General features: G+C 38.3%; 1 protein-coding gene across 2 annotated transcripts in view; it reads right to left on the bottom strand.

Moving 5' to 3' along the window:
* The window catches only part of LOC136877471 (uncharacterized), a 169,427-nt gene that overhangs the window by 34,660 nt on the left and 115,611 nt on the right, over window positions 1-19,156 (bottom strand). For both annotated transcript variants that reach the window (XM_067151530.2, XM_067151532.2), the window contains one exon: window positions 6,404-6,793. In XM_067151530.2, coding sequence (XP_067007631.2) covers window positions 6,404-6,793 — 390 coding nt within the window. The remainder of the gene's footprint in view (window positions 1-6,403; window positions 6,794-19,156) is intronic.

Below are 19,156 nucleotides of genomic sequence, written 5' to 3'. Positions count from 1 at the left end.
ACAACAACAATAATAATAATAATAATAATAATAATAATAATAATAAAAATAAAAATAAAAACAGCAATGACCTACTGGGCGAGTTGGCCATGCGGTTAGGGGCACGTAGCTGTGAGCTTCCATCCGGGAGATGGTGGGTTCAAATCCCACTGTCGGCAACCCTGAAGATGGTTTTTATCCATGGTTTCCCATTTTCACACCAGGCAAATGCTGGGGTTATACCTTAATTAAGGTCACGGTTGCTTCCTTCCCACTCCCAGGCCTTTCTATCCCATCATTGCCATATGACCTATCTGTGTCGGTGCAACGTAAAACAAATTGTAACAAAAAAAAAAAAAACATCTCCAGCTCCTTGGTTAAATGGTCAGCATACCGGTTTTCAGTTCAGGGGTCCCTGGGTTTGATTCCTGGTGGGGTCAGGGATTATAACTTTATATATTGTTAATTATTCTTGTTGAGGGCTAGGTGTTTGTGTTCATCTCAATCTTCATCTACATACAGCACATTAGACTACAAACACCCAATAATGTATTCATCCCTCCACATAGGGTTGGCAACAGGAAAGTCAACCAGCTGTAAAACTGGAACAAATCTAGACATAGTACCACCCCATGTAGCTGAGAAAAGGCCAGGAATAATAATAATAATAATAATAATAATAATAATAATAATAATAATAATAATAATAATAATAATAATAATAATAATAATACCGAGCTCGATGGCTGCAGTTGCTTAAGTGCAGCCAGTACCCAGTATTCGGGAGATAGTAGGTTCGAACCCCACTGTCGGCAGCCCTGAAAATAGTTTTCCGTGGTTTCCCATTTTCACACCAGGCTGTACCTTAATTAAGGCCACGGCCACTTCCTTCCCACTCCCAGCCATTTACTGTCCCGTCATCGCCATAAGACCTATCTGTGTCGGTGCGACGTAAAGCAATTAGCAAAAAAAAAAAAATAGTAATAATCTATCTTTCCCTTCTATAATTTAGATTTATTTAGATTTACCACACACATTGTTTCTGGGTAATACAGTGCCCCCCAAACAGTAGTTAATGAAAAACTCCAGATGGGAAGGAAAGGCTGTATTTCCCCAGAGCCCTACCGGTCCTCCCTGCTGGACACAGCTACTGTCCTCCTCAACAAGAAGAAATTAGGAAACAGCTTATTATCATTTAAAACGCAGGAAAGAAATGAAAAGCATGCAATGATTTTCTTTTTCTTATCTTAACGTTATAGCAGCTGCTGAAAATTATTTCCATTTTCATTTATGTAGATCTGACATCTTCGAAGGAAATTCTGTGATGAACATCATAATTTTTTTAAAAAATATATTGTTCATGGCGTCGACCTCTATAGATCTTTTGCCACTACTTTCATTATTTGAGAGGAACCTGCATGTAAGTGGAATTGTGGCAGTGTAGAGTGTTGAATGTGAGGAAATGAACGTTAAGGACGACACAAATACCCAGTCCCCAGGCCAGGGATATTAATCATTTACAATTTAAAACCCCTGACCCAGCCGGGAATCGAACCTGGGGCCGTCGGGTGACAGGCGAACACGTTGCTCCCTACATCGCAGGGCCGGACAACATTGTCATTAGTCTTCTGTTACCTGGCGATTTGGCCATGCGGTTAGGAGCGCTTGGCTGTAAGTTTGCATCTGGGAGATCGTGTGTTCGAATCTCACTATCGGCAGCCCTGAAGATGGTTTTACGTGGTTTCCCATTTTCACACCAGGCAAATGCCGGGGCTGTAGCTTAATTAAGGCCACCGCTGCTTCCTTCCAACTCCTAGGCCTATCCCATCGTTGCCATAAGATCTAACTGTGTCAGTGCGACGTAAAGCAACTAGCAAAAAAAGTCTTCTGTTATTTCAATTATCACTCTCCTAATTTAGTTTTCCAAGGATTTGCTTCAGCTGTACATAGAATTTTCTGAGAGATAGGATCTGCTACATTTAACTTGTGCACTACCAAAACCTTATCGGAATTTTTTTTTAGAATTTTAAGCCCTCTCAGCACTGAGATGTGTTAGACACCACACTCCTCGCGCCCCCACAAGAATAGTAGCACAACTCAAAAAATGTCATTTTTAGTTATGATATGCTCCATATGCAAAAATAATCTCTCTTTCAATCTAGAAAACTGTCATAAGTGTAAATTCTTTCTCGGAAAAATCACAAATGCTGTTATACCACTTGAGCATACTGAACATCGTCATTCGAGAATACTGACTTTTGTTGATTTATTTCATTGAAACTGTGTGCAAACGTGATGTAATACAAATGTTCAATTTTATCATGTAGAAATAGTCAGATAAAATATTACCGTTGATTCCATATGGTGTTTTAAACTTTTATATTTGTATTCTCAAAATCATTCATTGTTTGAGTTGTGTCACTATTCTTGTGGAGGTGTGTCCTGTGCTAAATAACTACATGGTTAAAAAGAGTGAACTTGAAGTGTGGCTCTGCATATCTTCAAGGTTTCCATCACTTAAGATCCTTTTTCATAATGCCTTTTCTGTTTGAGACAGATCCCACTGTGCACCACTTTTTGAACAAAGCACAGACCTGGTTTTGAAGGGTGTGGTGGCTCTTCAGTCTGGCAATTGTCTTATTCTCTCACACCCATTGCCTCTTTCCTTGCCGCTACCATTGCTTCATGTAGATACTTCCTAATTAGGGACTGTAGCTGGTTCACCCATCTCATTGGCGTCCAGCCTTTGGGTCTCTTGCCACCAATCTTCCCCTGAACAATTAGTTTTCCATTGCATCTGTTCTTCAGGTGACGTGCCCATGATATCGGTAGTAGGTCATTTGGATTTGGTTCAAGAGTCTTACTTCTAACTCATACATCTTCCAGGATAATTATATTAGCACAACGTTTGGTCCAAGAAACACTCGGGACGCATTAGATCATCCACACCTCAAAGGTAAGATCTTGTTCCTATTGGCTTTTCTCAGGGTCAAGGTCTCAACAATGTAAGTCACAACTGGGAAAGTGGTGGTGATTATAGTTTCAAGAGGAAGTACAACTGGGCTATCATCCTCTCTTAACACTAATCAGAGGGGAAAAAAGGAAAAGGCTCAATCCTTCAAAGAATGAAGGTATCGGTAAAAAAAAGGGCTATGAAGGCATGCAAACCTGATACCATCAGGGTCAGAAAAGAATGAGCATTGACTGAGGGAGATTAGATAGGCAAGATGAAGGTAAGGAGCTTGGCACAGGTAAGTGTAAGCCATACTAGACTTTGCTAGAGGATTTATGGTTGCCAACCCATGCTCCAAAACTGAAAGTTCCTGGGTCCCCTTTTATCTTCCTCTTACGGCAGGCAGGAGATGCCGTGGATGTATTCTACCACCCGTGTTCACAGTTAGAGTTGAGACTGGGAAGACCAGATGACCAGATGGAGTTTGGTGTTCTTTGTTATTACTGTATTGTGTCTTTCTAAATCTGATTCAGCTTAGAGGTTCCCAATCTCATCATAGCTGTTCTTCTCTGGATTTCTTCAGAGTTTCCTCCTAATTGGACATAAGGAAGCCCAGGTATACATACTGTTGTTATTCAGTGACAGAAATAATATAGAACACTATATTGCCTATAACTCAAATTTATTATCCTACATTAAATCATATAATATATTTACTTCGTACATAACAATTACAGTCAAAACATAACTTGAGATAAGCTAAATGTTGTTTAATTAGCATCTACCTCATTCTTACAGATGGCACAACAGATATGCCTGGTCCCAATTAAGCCTTGCACCAAGTACAAACAAGCTAAATGTGCTATTTACTATTCCATCACATACCGTACTTCTCTACAACCTGAAAATTTTCCATCTCTTGTAGACTGGGCTGGTTATCTGCTGTTCTGTCAATGATCATCACCTTGGTTTTGCCTCTGTTGATATCAAGGTCATATTCCCTACTCATCCACTCCAAAGCTCCCATTATGGTCTTCAGTTCCTCAGCACTGGTTCCTATCATGAGAGTGTAGTTGGTGTACCATAAGTTGTTGATCTCTTTCCACTAACTGATTAATCCTCCTTTCCAACTCTTCAAGACTTCCTACATGATCTTTTCTGTGTAGACATTGAACAATGTCTGGGAGAGGATGCATCCCTGTCTAGTGCCAGCTTTTGCTGTCAGGTTGTTGGAGATGGTTTGGTTTACCATGACTGCTGCCTTATTGTTTACATACAGATTCCACATGAGTTTCACCAGATGTTGCGGAACTGTCATTTCCAAGAGTGTGCTTCAGAGTGGAACCATCTTCACTTGACATAAACCAGTTGGTCAATAAGTTGTGAATTTCTCAAGTGAGGATATAGAATAGAATCAGATTTATTATGCCTATAGCAGAAATACACCGTTTCTTATTTTATAACCTGGAAAACAATTTCCATTGTATTCACAGACACAAGAATTTCAGTAACTAACATTGCATATTATAAAATTAAGTATGATATGAGCTAGAACTGCTGTCCTTGAGTAGTTATAACATTTCCATTTCATCCTTATGTGTTGTGTCTTTGTCACTATCACACCAAGCAAGTTGTCTTTGAAGATCATAGTATTAATTGTAATGTATTTTGTCAATAATTCATACAATTCTTGCACAATTTTTCTATCTGCATTACTTATTATTGGTTATTTTATCACAAAAATTCTTGTTATAATTTCTCTTTCAAAACTATTTTCTATGATGAATGGATTAAAATTTTAACCACTTAAGTCTCTTCACTCTCTATGATGTTTACATATTCAAGATCTATGACCTTGTCAGTCATTGTCACTTCATGGAAATACACAGGGTTTTATAATATGTGACCAGACAACTGGAAGCAATGATCTCTATCATACTATAATATATTATAAAAATTAACAATAAATAAGTGAGTTTTCAACAAACTATTTATCTAGTTGAAATGACTGCTGTGCTGCAGAGATCTGACTCTCTAGGTTTCGTCTTAGTGTATGGAGTTGAAGCCTGGAGTAACTGAAGTATCAAAGAAGAAAATTGACTCATTTTAAATGTATAGAAGACTACTGAGAATATCCCGGATGGATCATGTGATTACTATAGAAACATTACAGCAGATCAATAAAGGAAAAGAGCTTATGAATGCTGTCAAACTGGAAGATTTTGGTCATATCATACAGAATGAAGAGTGATACTGCATACTTCAACTTGTGATCCAGAGAAAAATATTCGAGAGAAGAGGCCCAGGGCATCACCACATTTCAAGGCTCAGGCATCTTACCAATAGTTAAGACTGTCCGCTGAAATTTTCAGAGGAGTAGGATTGCTGTGATGACTGCCAACATCCAGACCAGGCAGAAGTAGAAGAAATGAAATGAAATGAAAAGAAATGGTGTATGGCTTTTAGTGCCGGGAGTGTCCGAAGACAAGTTCGGCTTGCCAGGTGCAGGTCTTTTGAATTGACACCCACAGGCGACTTGCGCATCATGATGAGGATGAAATTATGATGAAGACGACACATACACCCAGCCCCAGTGCCAGCGAATTTAAACAATTATGGCTAAAATTCCTGACCCTGCCAGGAATTGAACCTGGGACCCCAGTGATCAAAGGCCAGCACGCTAACCATTTAGCCATGGAGCCGGACAGAAGAAGAAGAAGAAGAAGAAGAAGAAGAAGACAATTTTTCATTGTAGTATGGAGCTTGTATTTGTCCTTTTGCATTCTTATGTTTATCCTTGTCACTCTTTGTTGCTCTCTCAGCTCACATCAGCCAAACAATTTATTTAGCGTTAGCTGTCTTTGTATTCTCCTTCCTAGCTTATGCTCTATTGTGATTCATATAATTGAAATAATCTGTTGAAAGGAAGAAAACTATGCATGACTGATCACGCATGTTATAAGAACGTTTATGTTAGGAAAAAAGATTACAAAATGTAAATTAAGGTTGTAGTAAAGGATAGAAAGTATTTCCAGAAGTTGTGAAAGAATAACTACAAAGTTTCAAGAGAAGCACTGACACATTTGTATGCGCGAATGGATTGTACATGCTCAGTTCAGTGTCACACATATGCATGTTATCCTACTGAGCCAGGAGGAGGGAAACGGGCTAACTAAAATGTAAGCTTCCTTGACAAAAATAAAGGGCCAATGAAAGTGGCATTCTAGGAAATGTTTACAAAAATACTCAACTAAAGAGTTTAATCACAGAGAGAATAATTTAAATTAGTTGATTAGGATGTCAGAAATACATGATTAGGTATTTAAATAGTTTAGTATTTTAAATATATGGACAGCAGAAACTACTTTGTACTGAAGGATCAACAACTATAAATTTCAGCCTCTGATATACAAAAGGAGTTGATTATTTCATTTTCCTTTGCTCAACAATCTTAGAAACTTCTTTTCTTACCTTATTGAAGTTCTCTACAGCTTGTTTACGCTTGTCAAAGTTGCTAGAGGTGCGCAACTCCTGCATTAGTCGCGGTATATTAGTTTCTTCTGGATCCATGTTTGTAAGTCTCACTTGGATAGGATCAAGGTCCAATTCCTGGGCAATGTGCTCCATGATAGCTTCAACAAAAGCAGTTCCCTCGAATGACCCTGGTGCTCTAGTCATAGTGTTGCTAGGGATATCAGTCCTTACTCCAGTTCCTGATATCAACCACTTTGAGGCATTGTACCCGCTCTTGATAGCGGTCACTGTGTGGCTTGATAGACTAGTTTCATTGAAATTAATGCCATTGTTCTCAAACATATCAGCCTTCAAGGAAGTAATCTTTCCTTTACTATCGCAATGAACCTGTAAAAGTAAATATTAATCAATGTATTCACATGTGTTGTATACAAATGTTCAAAGTACAACACAAAAAATTATTTTCTACATACTAATTAAAGTTCTATAAATGTGACACAAACTGCTGTCATCTGCAACTTCTCTCAAATGATATATATAATGTACACAATTCGATGTTGCCAGAACACAAACTAAAGTTTTGTAGCTAAAGTATGAAGTCTCTGGAAGGAAATATTTGGTGAACGCATTACTATCAATTTAGTTAGATGTTTCAAAAACTAGCTTGCAGGTCAAGATGAAATCTAGAAAGGTAAGTTATTTTTTGTTGAAAATGAGCACACCTTGAGGTGAAACCTCTCGGTTGACTTTCAATCACCTGTGCAGACACTTCAGAATAGGGAGTAGCCCTATGCATCTGCAGTACAGTACAGTATAGTCAACCATTGGACGAGTATCTGCTCTCTCCTGTTGTGCTTCTTCTTTATATACCGGGCTAAGCAATGATGTGAGCGCAGCCGACTGCTCACAAGCTGGCACAAACTGGAACTTTCTTTGTAGCACACCAGTTTCATGACGGGCACCACAACAACACTCATATATTACAGTAGTGTATAAAGTCTAAGTTTAGATTTCTAAAACTAAGGCACCCTTTCATTTGATTCTCTTCATTGGAAAACAAAAAAATTAAAATTGAATTACATTTCATTAGATTTTAGATGTTGCTACCAAATATAAAATTTTCTAACATTTATAAGCACATGTAAGGCTGTGTTCCACTGCCACAAAGAATCTGAGTTACACACATGATGGAACCATAATACAAAACCCTTCCCTTGTAAGTCATATCTGGTGATTCATCCCATTTTCTTCCCTTGTGTTCAATAATATGCTGGCTGCCTGCCATCAACAGACCACATTAGCAGACTTTTCTTGTCTTGACAGTGCAAATAATGATTTCATACTATTGTAGCCAAGATGTCTAGTTTTGTTTGCTTATAATTGTAATTTACACTTGTTTTAAAACAAGTATTCACTTTTTTGTTCAAAGAGTAAAGTGATTTTATATGTGCTATTCGAGTAAATTAAATAAATCCAACTAGAATACTCAAAAGATGTAACACTTTGTTGACTGAACTTGGCATCACTATATCTTCTGTAAACCAGCATGGTGGAGTATTTCTTATGATAGATGAAGACAGCTACTAAATTATCTAAAATAGATATAATGTTTTAGATTATGTAGAGTCTTCTTCTTCTTATACTGCTTTTCACACAACTGTGGGGTCATGGGTGCAAACTGTGTTGCAAATGGGGGTTTTGCCCTGTTTTACGGTTGGATGCCCTTCCTGATGCCAACCCTATATAAAAGGATGTAATCACTATTGTGTGTTTCTGTGGTGGTTGGTAGTGTAGTGTGTTGTCTGAATATGAAGAGGAAAGTGTTGGGACAAACACAAACACCCAGTCCCCGGGCCAGAAGAAATAATCAGAGGTGATTAAAATCCCTGACCCAGCCGGGAATCGAACCCGGGACCCTCTGAACCGAAGGCCTCAACGCTGACCGTTCAGCCAATGAGTCGGATGTTTTAGATTATGTAGAGTATGTTGGGTGAATTGCTATTAAAATGTCCAAAATACAAAATTTGTTCAAAGCTATTCCAATTCATAATTTTACCAAACTAGGCATCCGAGTACATTTCTTTGGGGTCTAGTAATCCCATGTCTCTTTCCTTACACAATTCTTGGAAATAATTAATGCTATGAACTTTCTTATTTCTTTGATGACAGTGATTTGGGGGATATTGTAGTATTAATTCATATAGCTAGTCTGCCACTCATCAATAAACAACTACGTAAATTCACAAAACTCATCATCAAATTCCCTAAATGCATATCAGTAGTGACCGATTGATCAATGAGTTATAAAACATAATACTTTTAGCCAAAGACACACCTGTCATTTGGTCTGATAGTAATAATAATACTCAATCATTTCTGAACCATCTAAACTTCATTAATGGGAATATTCAGTGCAGCATGAAAATTAAGATAGATGGGAGATGGGAAGTTATCATTCCTCTGGATGTCTTGGTGAAATGGAACCTCCATGAGACTTTGAGCCATACAGTAAAAAACTCTCTCTCTCTAGAACTCTATGTACAAGAGTAAAACCACTGAACCAGAAGCCTTAAAAGAAATGGACACTAAGTAAACAATACTGGATGTATCATAAAGAAACTAGAATAGCTATGTAAAGGAAAGGTCACTTCAGAAACAAACATATAAGGAGAGGAACAGAGCCATATGAAGACACCGATACTACCCTAAATAAGAAAATTGTAACAGAGAAAAATCAGGAAAATATTGGGCATATATACTATCAGGACCATTTACAAGTCACACAGGAAGATGGCTCCTTATCTGTAGCCAGTTAAAGATACTATAAATTACATTCTCCTTGAGTCTACCATGTTAAATGTAGCTGTGGTATCCGGTACATTGGTGAAATGAAGTAACTGATATCTACCAGACTCAAAGAACTTAACTGTCACACCAAGAATCATGAAACAGAAATTTCAGATATGGCTAAGCATTCCTTCAAAACAAATCACAAAATATATATTTTTTAAACTAAGATTTTAGCAACTTTGTCCTGAAATCTCAGTAGAAATATTGGAGAAGCCATAGAAATAACTAAACACTTAAACAATATTAATTTAGAGAAAGGCTACAAAATGAGCAATTCGTGGAATTCTCATAATTCACAAATTACCAATATGCAGGACAGTACATGAAAACACAGCCCCCGCAGGTGAAGATAAGAGTATTCATTCATTTATGAACTTATGTACTCATTCTTTGTATGGATTTATGAGCAAGGATTTAAGGTGGACCACAAGTATGTGTGTGTCTAACAACATGCTCTTGTAGACAATATTCACAACCTTCTCATCGGGTACATAAATATATAGGTTATGCCAACTCGACACTTGACAGCACCCCACATACAACTGGCCATAACTGAAATACTGGTTCTTTTGATACAGTCCTACTACCTTCAATGTCTGACCATGAGACTTGTTTATTGACACTGCAAAGGTCAATCTGACAGGGAAATTCAATCTCTTGAAGTTGAATGGCAAGTCTGATGGTATTAATGGGATGCATGGAATGAAAACACACTGGTCTTCAGCACAGCCTGTCAAAATAATACTCTTGATGATTTTAAGCGTGATGTCTTTGACAAAACATCTGGTGTCATTACACAATCTGGGTGCATCCAAACTGTGGGTCAACATGACCAGTATGCCCACTTTGAGATGGAGTTTGTGGGATAGAACCCCAGATATTTCCAATGAGTTAAAAATTCCATTGGATAACTAATGGCCTGGTCATCATCCATAATGGTGTCAATGGAGAGGAAGGTGGGTAACAGCTTGATGATCTTGTTGGTTGAGTTCATGTGCTCATATTTTGGAGTATTGCCAAATCACACAACCAGTCAGATGATAGGTAGTTGTGACGTACATCAGAAAACATGGAGAAAATAAGGTTATTGGTAGAATTGACCAAGGTGCCAAAGTTCAGAATGAGTATTATTCTCTGCTGGTCATCAGCAGCAAATTTCCCTCTGTCTATCTTAACCCTTTCAAGCCACAATAAATGGCCACATTGTGGTATCAGATTTAATCTGCCCACCAGTAGTTTGAGCGTAAATGTCACACAAATATCTGCATAAAATACTCAATAATGAAGATTATTCCCTCAAATTTTTCATTCATGCCATTGAAAGTTATGACTTACCCATACTTTAATCCTTGAATGACTGCTGATTGTGGTACAAATGTTTCATTTGAAATAATTTTAAAAAGAGCAGATCCATGTACTCTGAAAATATCACAAAATTTAATGGTGACCACAATCTAAATTTTTTGTATTTCTGAAACACTGCTGTATCCACGCAACGGATATGTATCAGGATTTTTGCCTTTATTCTCAAATTTCTAGCCACTACGGTTATTTTGTGTCACTGGCTTCATGCGTTTTAAAGGACCTGGTGCAGCACTCTCACTTTCTTCAATGCTCTTTGCACTCGAGTAACTTTCACTGTTGCTATCGCCACCCTCAAACTCGGATTAATTTTCCCAAAACTCATTACTGCCATAATCATCATCTAAAACACTGTCTACAAGCACTTTCAAACTTGTCGTCATTATTGCGATACCAGTTGTACTGCATAATGATTACTGAATACTGATGGAAATAAACTGTTGTGCAACAATTCATTTGATTCATGCGCCAAAACAACACGCATGCAGGACAGACATTCTCAGACAGGTGTTGATCTCATCAGCAGGGGTACCTTTCTGTATTATTGGCAATGTCTGTCTGAAGTCCCCTGCCAACAGAACTACCAGGCCTCCCTTCAGCTGGCTGATATTGCATGTAGCCATCTTGGTCTTGATCAAATTCAGCAGCATTTTGAAGGTAGACTGTGCTGTTCTTCCACCAGGTATCAGTGTGAATGCAATTTCCTAACTTGAGCCAGCAGTAGGTTAATGACAGTCCGGCCCTGCGGTTTAGGGGGCAACGAGTCCACCTGTCACCCGGCAGCCCCGGGTTCGATTCCCGGCTGGGTCAGGGGTTTTTCATCGTAAACATTAATATCCCTGGCCTGGGGACTGGGTGTCTGTGACATCCTTAATATTCCTATCCTCACACACAACATTCCACACTACCGCCATTCCAATTACATGCAGGTTCATACAATATGGTACCAGTAGGAGCAAAAGATCCACATGGGTCAATGCCCCTAACAAATAGCATTAAAAAAAAAAGTTAATGACAAAAGTTTTGCTAGTTCCTCTTGGGGCAACTAGAGTAGACAGCACCCTCTTGACTTTGAGATTTTACCAATAACACAGTTGAAGACAACCTGCTGCTCATGAAGCAGCTTAAGTTGAATTGTGTTATACAACATTAATTCTTTTTGTACTTCAGTGTTGGGTTACTCACCCTCTTGAGGTGTTGGTAACCCAAAGTCACTCAGGTCTTTCCCACATCTTGCCATAACTCTCTGCTCAATGTCAAGAAGTGCTTCATTATATATCATGTCATTTGCTTCCACTTTAGATGCTTCATTTCCGAACCTGTTGAGAATGTCTTCTGTCATGCGATCTTTGAATTTGTCACAGAAGTTTTGAGGGTTGTGGCCACATGAACCGAGGAGGATTGTAAACAGTTAGCTTACGTAGGAGACTAACAAAATCAAGACTACTTCTTCCAAGGTGCTGTCCCAGCAGTGGCGTATGCTGGGATCAAGACGTGGGCTACCACTAGACTTAGGTTACCCCTTTTCGATGGTTGGTTTAGTGAACATCAAGTATTCAGCGTTTTGAGATCCAGCCAATAGCCACCGCAAGTAGCCTGCTGTGTTGTAAAGGCTGCTTCACAAGCTACTGCCAAGGCCTCTGGGAGATGGTAGCCTAAGGTTTAGCAGTTTTAAGTTCAGCTTTGTGGCTAAATGGATAAAATGCTTGCCTTTGGTCCGATGGCTCTGGTTCAATTTACAAAATCAACCCCCTCATACTGTTAATTCCCCTGGCTTGGGGATTGGGTATTTATGACGTCTTTGCCAGTCATTTTATCCTCATTAAGTCACCTCCAAGCCTATACAGATGCCATTATTATTATTATTATTATTATTATTATTATTATTATTATTATTATTATTATTATTATTATTATTATTATTATTATTATTATTATTATTATTATTATTATTATTATTATTATTATTATTATTATTATTATTATTATTATTATTATTATTATTATTATTATTATTATTATTATTATTATTATTATTATTATTATTATTATTATTATTATTATTATTATTATTATTATTATTATTATTATTATTATTATTATTATTATTATTATTATTATTATTATTATTATTATTATTATTATTATTATTATTATTATTATTATTATTATTATTATTATTATTATTATTATTATTATTATTATTATTATTATTATTATTATTATTATTATTATTATTATTATTATTATTATTATTATTATTATTATTATTATTATTATTATTATTATTATTATTATTATTATTATTATTATTATTATTATTATTATTATTATTATTATTATTATTATTATTATTATTATTATTATTATTATTATTATTATTATTATTATTATTATTATTATTATTATTATTATTATTATTATTATTATTATTATTATTATTATTATTATTATTATTATTATTATTATTATTATTATTATTATTATTATTATTATTATTATTATTATTATGTATGCTGGACACTGCCGGGAAAGGTTTAGAGAAGCTCCTACAACCGAGAATACTAGCAGCAGTCCGATTAGCTGGCGACCTATCCGACCAACAACATGGATTTCGCAGAGGTCACTCAACGCTAGATGCTGTGAAGGAAGTGGTGAAGACAGCAGAACGAGCTCAAAGGGGTAATCATTATTCTAGGAAACTGACGCTTCTTGTGACTCTAGATGTTAAAAATGCCTTCAACTCGGCAAGATGGAGTGATATTTTGGAAGCTCTAGAAGAAACTTTCAAGCTACCAGAATATCTCATGTATATACTGTGAGACTATTTGAAAGACCGTACATTGTTATACAACACGGAAGACGGTCAGAGAAGAAAACGGCTCACAGCTGGTGCAGCGCAAGGCTCAATTCTCGGACCACACCTTTGGAACATCATGTATGATGATTTATTACGGCTGGAGATGCCAGAAGATGTAAAACTTGTGGGTTATGCCGTTGATGTGGCTGCTGTGATAGTAACCCGTAACCTAGAGCTGGCTCAATTTAAATTGAATCAGGTGATGCGACGTGTCAAAGAATGGATGATAAATCACAAGTTAGAACTCGCAGATCACAAAACGGAAATTGTCCTCCTGACGAGGAAAAGGATTAATACTGTTGTACCGATGCAGATCGGACAGATAGCCATTGAAACAACTAGGAGCACAAAATATCTTGGTGTAACGCTTGATACTAACCTTACATATTGGGACCACATCCAACGGGTAACAGATAAAGCAGCGAAAACCATGACTGCACTGAGCAGACTCATGGGAAATATCAAGGGACCGATATCTAGTAAAAGGCGGCTTCTCATGTCGATTGTTCAATCGATACTGCTATACGGTTCGGAAATTTGGGCTGAATCGTTAAAAAATTGTGAAATATCGGAGAAGAATTGCGGCTGTACAACGGAGAGCAGCTTTACGAATTGCTTGCGCATATTGCACAGTATCAGAACCCGCGATTCTAGTAGTAGCAGCAGTAGCTCCCATTGACTTGTTGGCCTTCGAAAGACAAGAAATTTGGCTCACACAAGAAGAGCTAGGAAGGAAAAGGGCAAAGGCTTTGGCTCATAGTCGCAGAATGCAACGATGGCAAACAAGATGGGAAGATGATTCTAGAGGGAAATGGACGAAAAGACTGATACCTTCTCTGGGCGTATGGGTTGCCCGAAATCATGGTGAAGTGAACTACTATCTCACACAGTTCTTGACAGGTCATGGATACTTCCGAAAATTTCTTCATAGGCTAGGGCTAGCAACTAGTCCGGTGTGCATATACTGCGGCGATATCGATGACGTATCACATACTTTCTTTGTGTGTGTTCATTGGCTGCCACAAAGAAGATGCTTAGGAGTTATGCACGGAGAATTGACGCCAGAAGGGATCGTGTCAGTAATGCTATGAAGTCGAGAATCTTGGGACCAGGTGGCAGTCTACGTAGAAAATATTTTGCGTCAGAAGAAGAAGGACCTGGACGATTACAACAGATAGTAAAGCAGAAGAAGGAAGATGAAGCACAAGATGCATTAAGCACGACATCCGCCCTGAAGTAATGCGAGAGCGGTTTCCAGGGCGGAGATAAACGTCGTGGGAAAAGGGAGTGTGGTTTTTAGTGGGTAAGAATCTCCACACACTTGTTGAGTGAGGACCCTCACAAGCGTCTTATGAAAGATTTTCCACACTCCCTCGCAAAAAAAAAAAAAAAAATTATTATTATTATTATTAATAAATAAAAATGTTGAATTTTACAGCGGTCATGCCCATCATTCACTGGTTAATTAGCTTAATTGGGAGATAAGTGGTGGTGTCCAATCCATGATCACGGGTTCGATTCCAACCAACAAAAGAGAACACTTAACCTGAAAGATTGCATTTCATTTTAGCAAGATCTACGAATAAAATGAAAACTACATTACTCCTATAACAGCAGCCCTGCACTGTCTTCCTACAAGGATGCAGAAGTAAATGGAAGTGACATACCAGCACTCTGTTATCTATATAATTAAGTCAGAAGTATGAGGTGAGGAAGTATATACGATGAGTAACGCACGGTTGATAGCAGTGGTGATCTGTCTGCCCCGGTCCCCACTCCTAAACTGATATACAGCAGCAAGTCACGCATGGCGTGTCGAGGGGAGAGACGCGAGAGTCTGGGCTGCAATTTCAGTCTCCGATGCCTTCCTCTCAGGAATATGTGCGACGTTTTTTCTCACTGTTTTCAAGTTTTGTAAATGGAGCAGTGTATCAGATGATTACATTATAATGTGCTTTAAACTTCCATCATTCTCAATTGAGGTTTGGGCTTCACTGATAGCCTTGGTAGCCCTCAGTATACGCCACTGTGTCCCAGTGATAACCGCTTACCAGAAGACCCAAAGTTTTACACGTCTCCCTGTAGGTGTTATAGACTGTATTCCCTATAGTTCTCAAGTCTTGGAAGGATGTGGGGCTACGCATCAATATGCAAGAGCTGACAAAAGCATTCTTAAGTTATCAGGATACATATCGGTATGAATACTGTTGTATCATCTGACAGTCTTGGCGTGATGATCACCCATGAAATAAAAAAGTAAAAAACCAAACAATTGTATTGTTTATTAGATTGAGGCAATAATGAACAGAAGCAGTGAAATATCTTTCCTTGAACAGTAGCAGTGGTGAGATAGTTGTAAGACATGATCTGGCCACTTGTTTTGAATGCTGCAATATGAAAGCAAGTGTTATACTGTTGTATTTTCTTCAGAAACTCTTTGGACGGAGATGTTTCTCTGATATGCAATGTCTTTAGTAGCTCTAATGGCTCTTTCAATAAGGAAGTTTCACTTTTCCAACAGTACAGCACATCTATGCTCTCTCGTCTGCAGCTTACAGACATACTGCCTACCTGGAGCATTCCATATGTATTGTTCAGGATTTCAGGATCATAACAAAACCCTAAGCTCCTGAAAGTATCACATGTCATACGTATGGAGTTAGCTCAGTGCTCCGTTCTGTCAAGGAGCTGGTATTAATGCTCCTCCTGATACCAAGACATTTATTGTGAAGAATGACTTGCAGCACAAATTGTGAGGAGGGCTTGGCTATGGTCAAGATTTTCAGTTGCATGCAATTCAGTCTTTCTCGAGGCCTGACTGGCAAGATGAACCTCATGTTGGCCATGGGTTTCAGATACCCATAATTTAGCCTGTCTCAAGGCTTGATTTGCAAGACAAACTTTGTGTTGATCGGGAGTTTCAGATCCCTGCAATTCAGCCTGTCTAGAAGCCTGTCTGACAAGGTGAGCCTCGCGTTGGGCAGGAGATTCAGCTAATTGCCTTGCAGACATAGCTCTAGCTTTAGCTTCTTTTGCCAAGGGAAAAGCAGTGGCATGCACTGTATCCCATCTGCTAGGGCAAATAATTTTTTATTTACATTTTCATGTTATTCCTTATAATGTTTTTAAGAAAGTTTAAAGAAGTTCAAACAGCTAAGTCAAGCTAAGTAAAGCTGTTTTCAACTTGATATACAGAAGTCCAGCTCTCACTCCCCATGAGCTGGGTTTATTTGCAGGTAAGGAAGAGAGCTACCCTAGCAGAATTCAAGTTGCTGAGTTGAAGCATGCGTTTTAAGCTACCTTGTCCTGGTAAGCCATGGTGTGGAGTGTGGGCCTGTCTGGAGGTTCACAGAATCTTATGGCAACAGATCAGCTAGCTAGGGTAAGGCAGGCTCACAACACAAATTAGTTGTAATAGTAAACACTTGAAGTGTTTAGTACCACACACAAGAGGCTACAAGGAAAAGAACAATATGTTCACTATATAGCCACTTGCACATCATCTTGCTAACAGAAATAGAGCTATTTTATGAAATCAATTATAATGAAAGTATGTATTTTATTTTTGGATTTCAGCATGTATAATGTTTTTGGGATCTATTCATTGATTGCACATGTAAAATATTATGTTCAGTATGATCAGGAAAATATTTAGGTTGCCCAACATGAACACAGAGCCAAGTGCAAAGCAGAAGAATTTTGTATTTTGTTTCTGTGGATGTATGGATAAAATAATTAATAGAATATATTGCTGTAGAGGATGTCTGAGAAGTCCCCGTACCCCTAGTTTCATACATTTCATATTATTATTTTGTTACATTATGGCATGGACAATTGAGTTTGTATAATTGGGGAATTCAATAGTTCTTTTATTGGTATTGGTATCCCTGCTGCTAGCATTGTTGTCAGTCTCATTTCAGTTGTTAAGTCATGGCAGACGTGAGCGGACACAGCTACACTGTTGAGGAGCGATTAGCAGCATGTGTGTAGGTGCACGAACGAGCACATACGGGGCAAACAATGACAGTGATAATGAGTGCATTTAGAGATCGCTTTGGTAAACCTCCACCTCGTAAAGCTACTATGCTCGATTGGGAGAAACGTGCGTTTGCTTCAGGCAGTGTCAAAGACAGGCCGTGTAGTGGATGTAAGAAGACGCGGGAAGAAACGTGTGCCGCCATCGCTCAATCAATTGAGCAGTCTCCATTGATCCTTTCGCAAAAGAGCAGCTGAACTTCAAGTACCGTGGTCAACAATGAATGACCACATTGAAAGAGATTTGAAAATGAAAGGATTTAGGCCGATGCATGTGAATAAATTATCTGACAATGACATGGAGCAACGAGTTGCAGCCTGCCGTGCTTTGTTGAAACAATTCCCAACTGCCGTGTCTCGCTCAAGAGTGTTATTTTCTAATGAATGTGCGATATATCGTAGTTCACATAGGAGGAATGTGGTTTTCTGGTCTAAGGGAAATCCTCATTATGTGCAAGAGTTGGAAAGGAACCCCCTTCATGTTATGGTATGGGGCGGGATATCTTCATATCACTTGTGCGGACCATATTTTTTTGATGGGTATGTGAATGGAAAATCTTATTTGCATATGTTACAATCTTGGTTAATACCTCAGCTTCAAGACAAGGGAATCATGGGTTATATGTGGTTACAGCAGGATGGGGCTAAAGCACATTTTGTTATTCAGGTGCACGAGTTCCTTGATGAACAATTTCAAGGCCGCTGGATTGGCTGTGGCTCACCAACATCTCCAGCCCTGTTGAAATGGCCACCACGAAGCCCAGACCTTACCACGCCAGACAACTCATTATGGGGAATAATCAAGTCCCATGTGGCTCAACGTCGGTACATGACTAATGAAGAATTGCGCCAAAGTGTGGAGGAAGCCTTTCGTTCCATAACTCCTGAGATGCTCCGCAAGATGTCAATGAGGACTTAGAGACAGATAGAACTCTGTGTAAGGCATGATGGTGCACATACAGATTCCCTGGATTCATAGTTTTTATATGTAAGTACTCCACTATAATATGAAACGTATGAAACTAGGGGTACAGGGACTTCTCGGACACCCTGCATAATCACATAACCATTCTGATACCTGGGAGCAATGTTGACTAACTCCTCACAGTTCCAAAACTTATTTCTAGAACTGGAGAATCAACAGCTTTGGTCATTTATGAAACAGATTATCCAGGGAACTTTGTGACAAAATAAAATAAACACGATTTGACAACTGCTGTAAACAATGACCTGAGGAGTAGAGCATGTATCTACTCAAGCAAGAGAAAATGGTCTGTCATCATCTTATCATAGAGATCATGCTAGAAACAGTGGTGGTGGTGGCAGTGGTGGTAGCATGATGGGATGATCAGTTCTAGAAGCAGTGCATAGTTATTTTGCAGTTGGGTGCTTTCTCATGCCAGAGCTATTACAGTGTGTCTGAAGTACTGTTCAGCATATGGATTATGAAATTGCTGATTCCAGTATTTATGATTCAGATAAAGTTATGAATATTGTGAACAACACAATCACTTTTATGCAGAGATAACATGAAGATTGCCAATCTTGATATGACAACAAGGAATTGCTAAACCTTGCCATCATTATCTTTTTTGGAAGTAGTCCTTGTAAATCTTTCAGAGTATCTAGTGGTCTTCTTTGAG

The sequence above is a fragment of the Anabrus simplex genome, chromosome 7, assembly GCF_040414725.1.
Source record: "Anabrus simplex isolate iqAnaSimp1 chromosome 7, ASM4041472v1, whole genome shotgun sequence".
NCBI classification, from domain to species: domain Eukaryota; kingdom Metazoa; phylum Arthropoda; class Insecta; order Orthoptera; family Tettigoniidae; genus Anabrus; species Anabrus simplex.
This window is presented reverse-complemented; position numbering and strand designations above follow the sequence as displayed.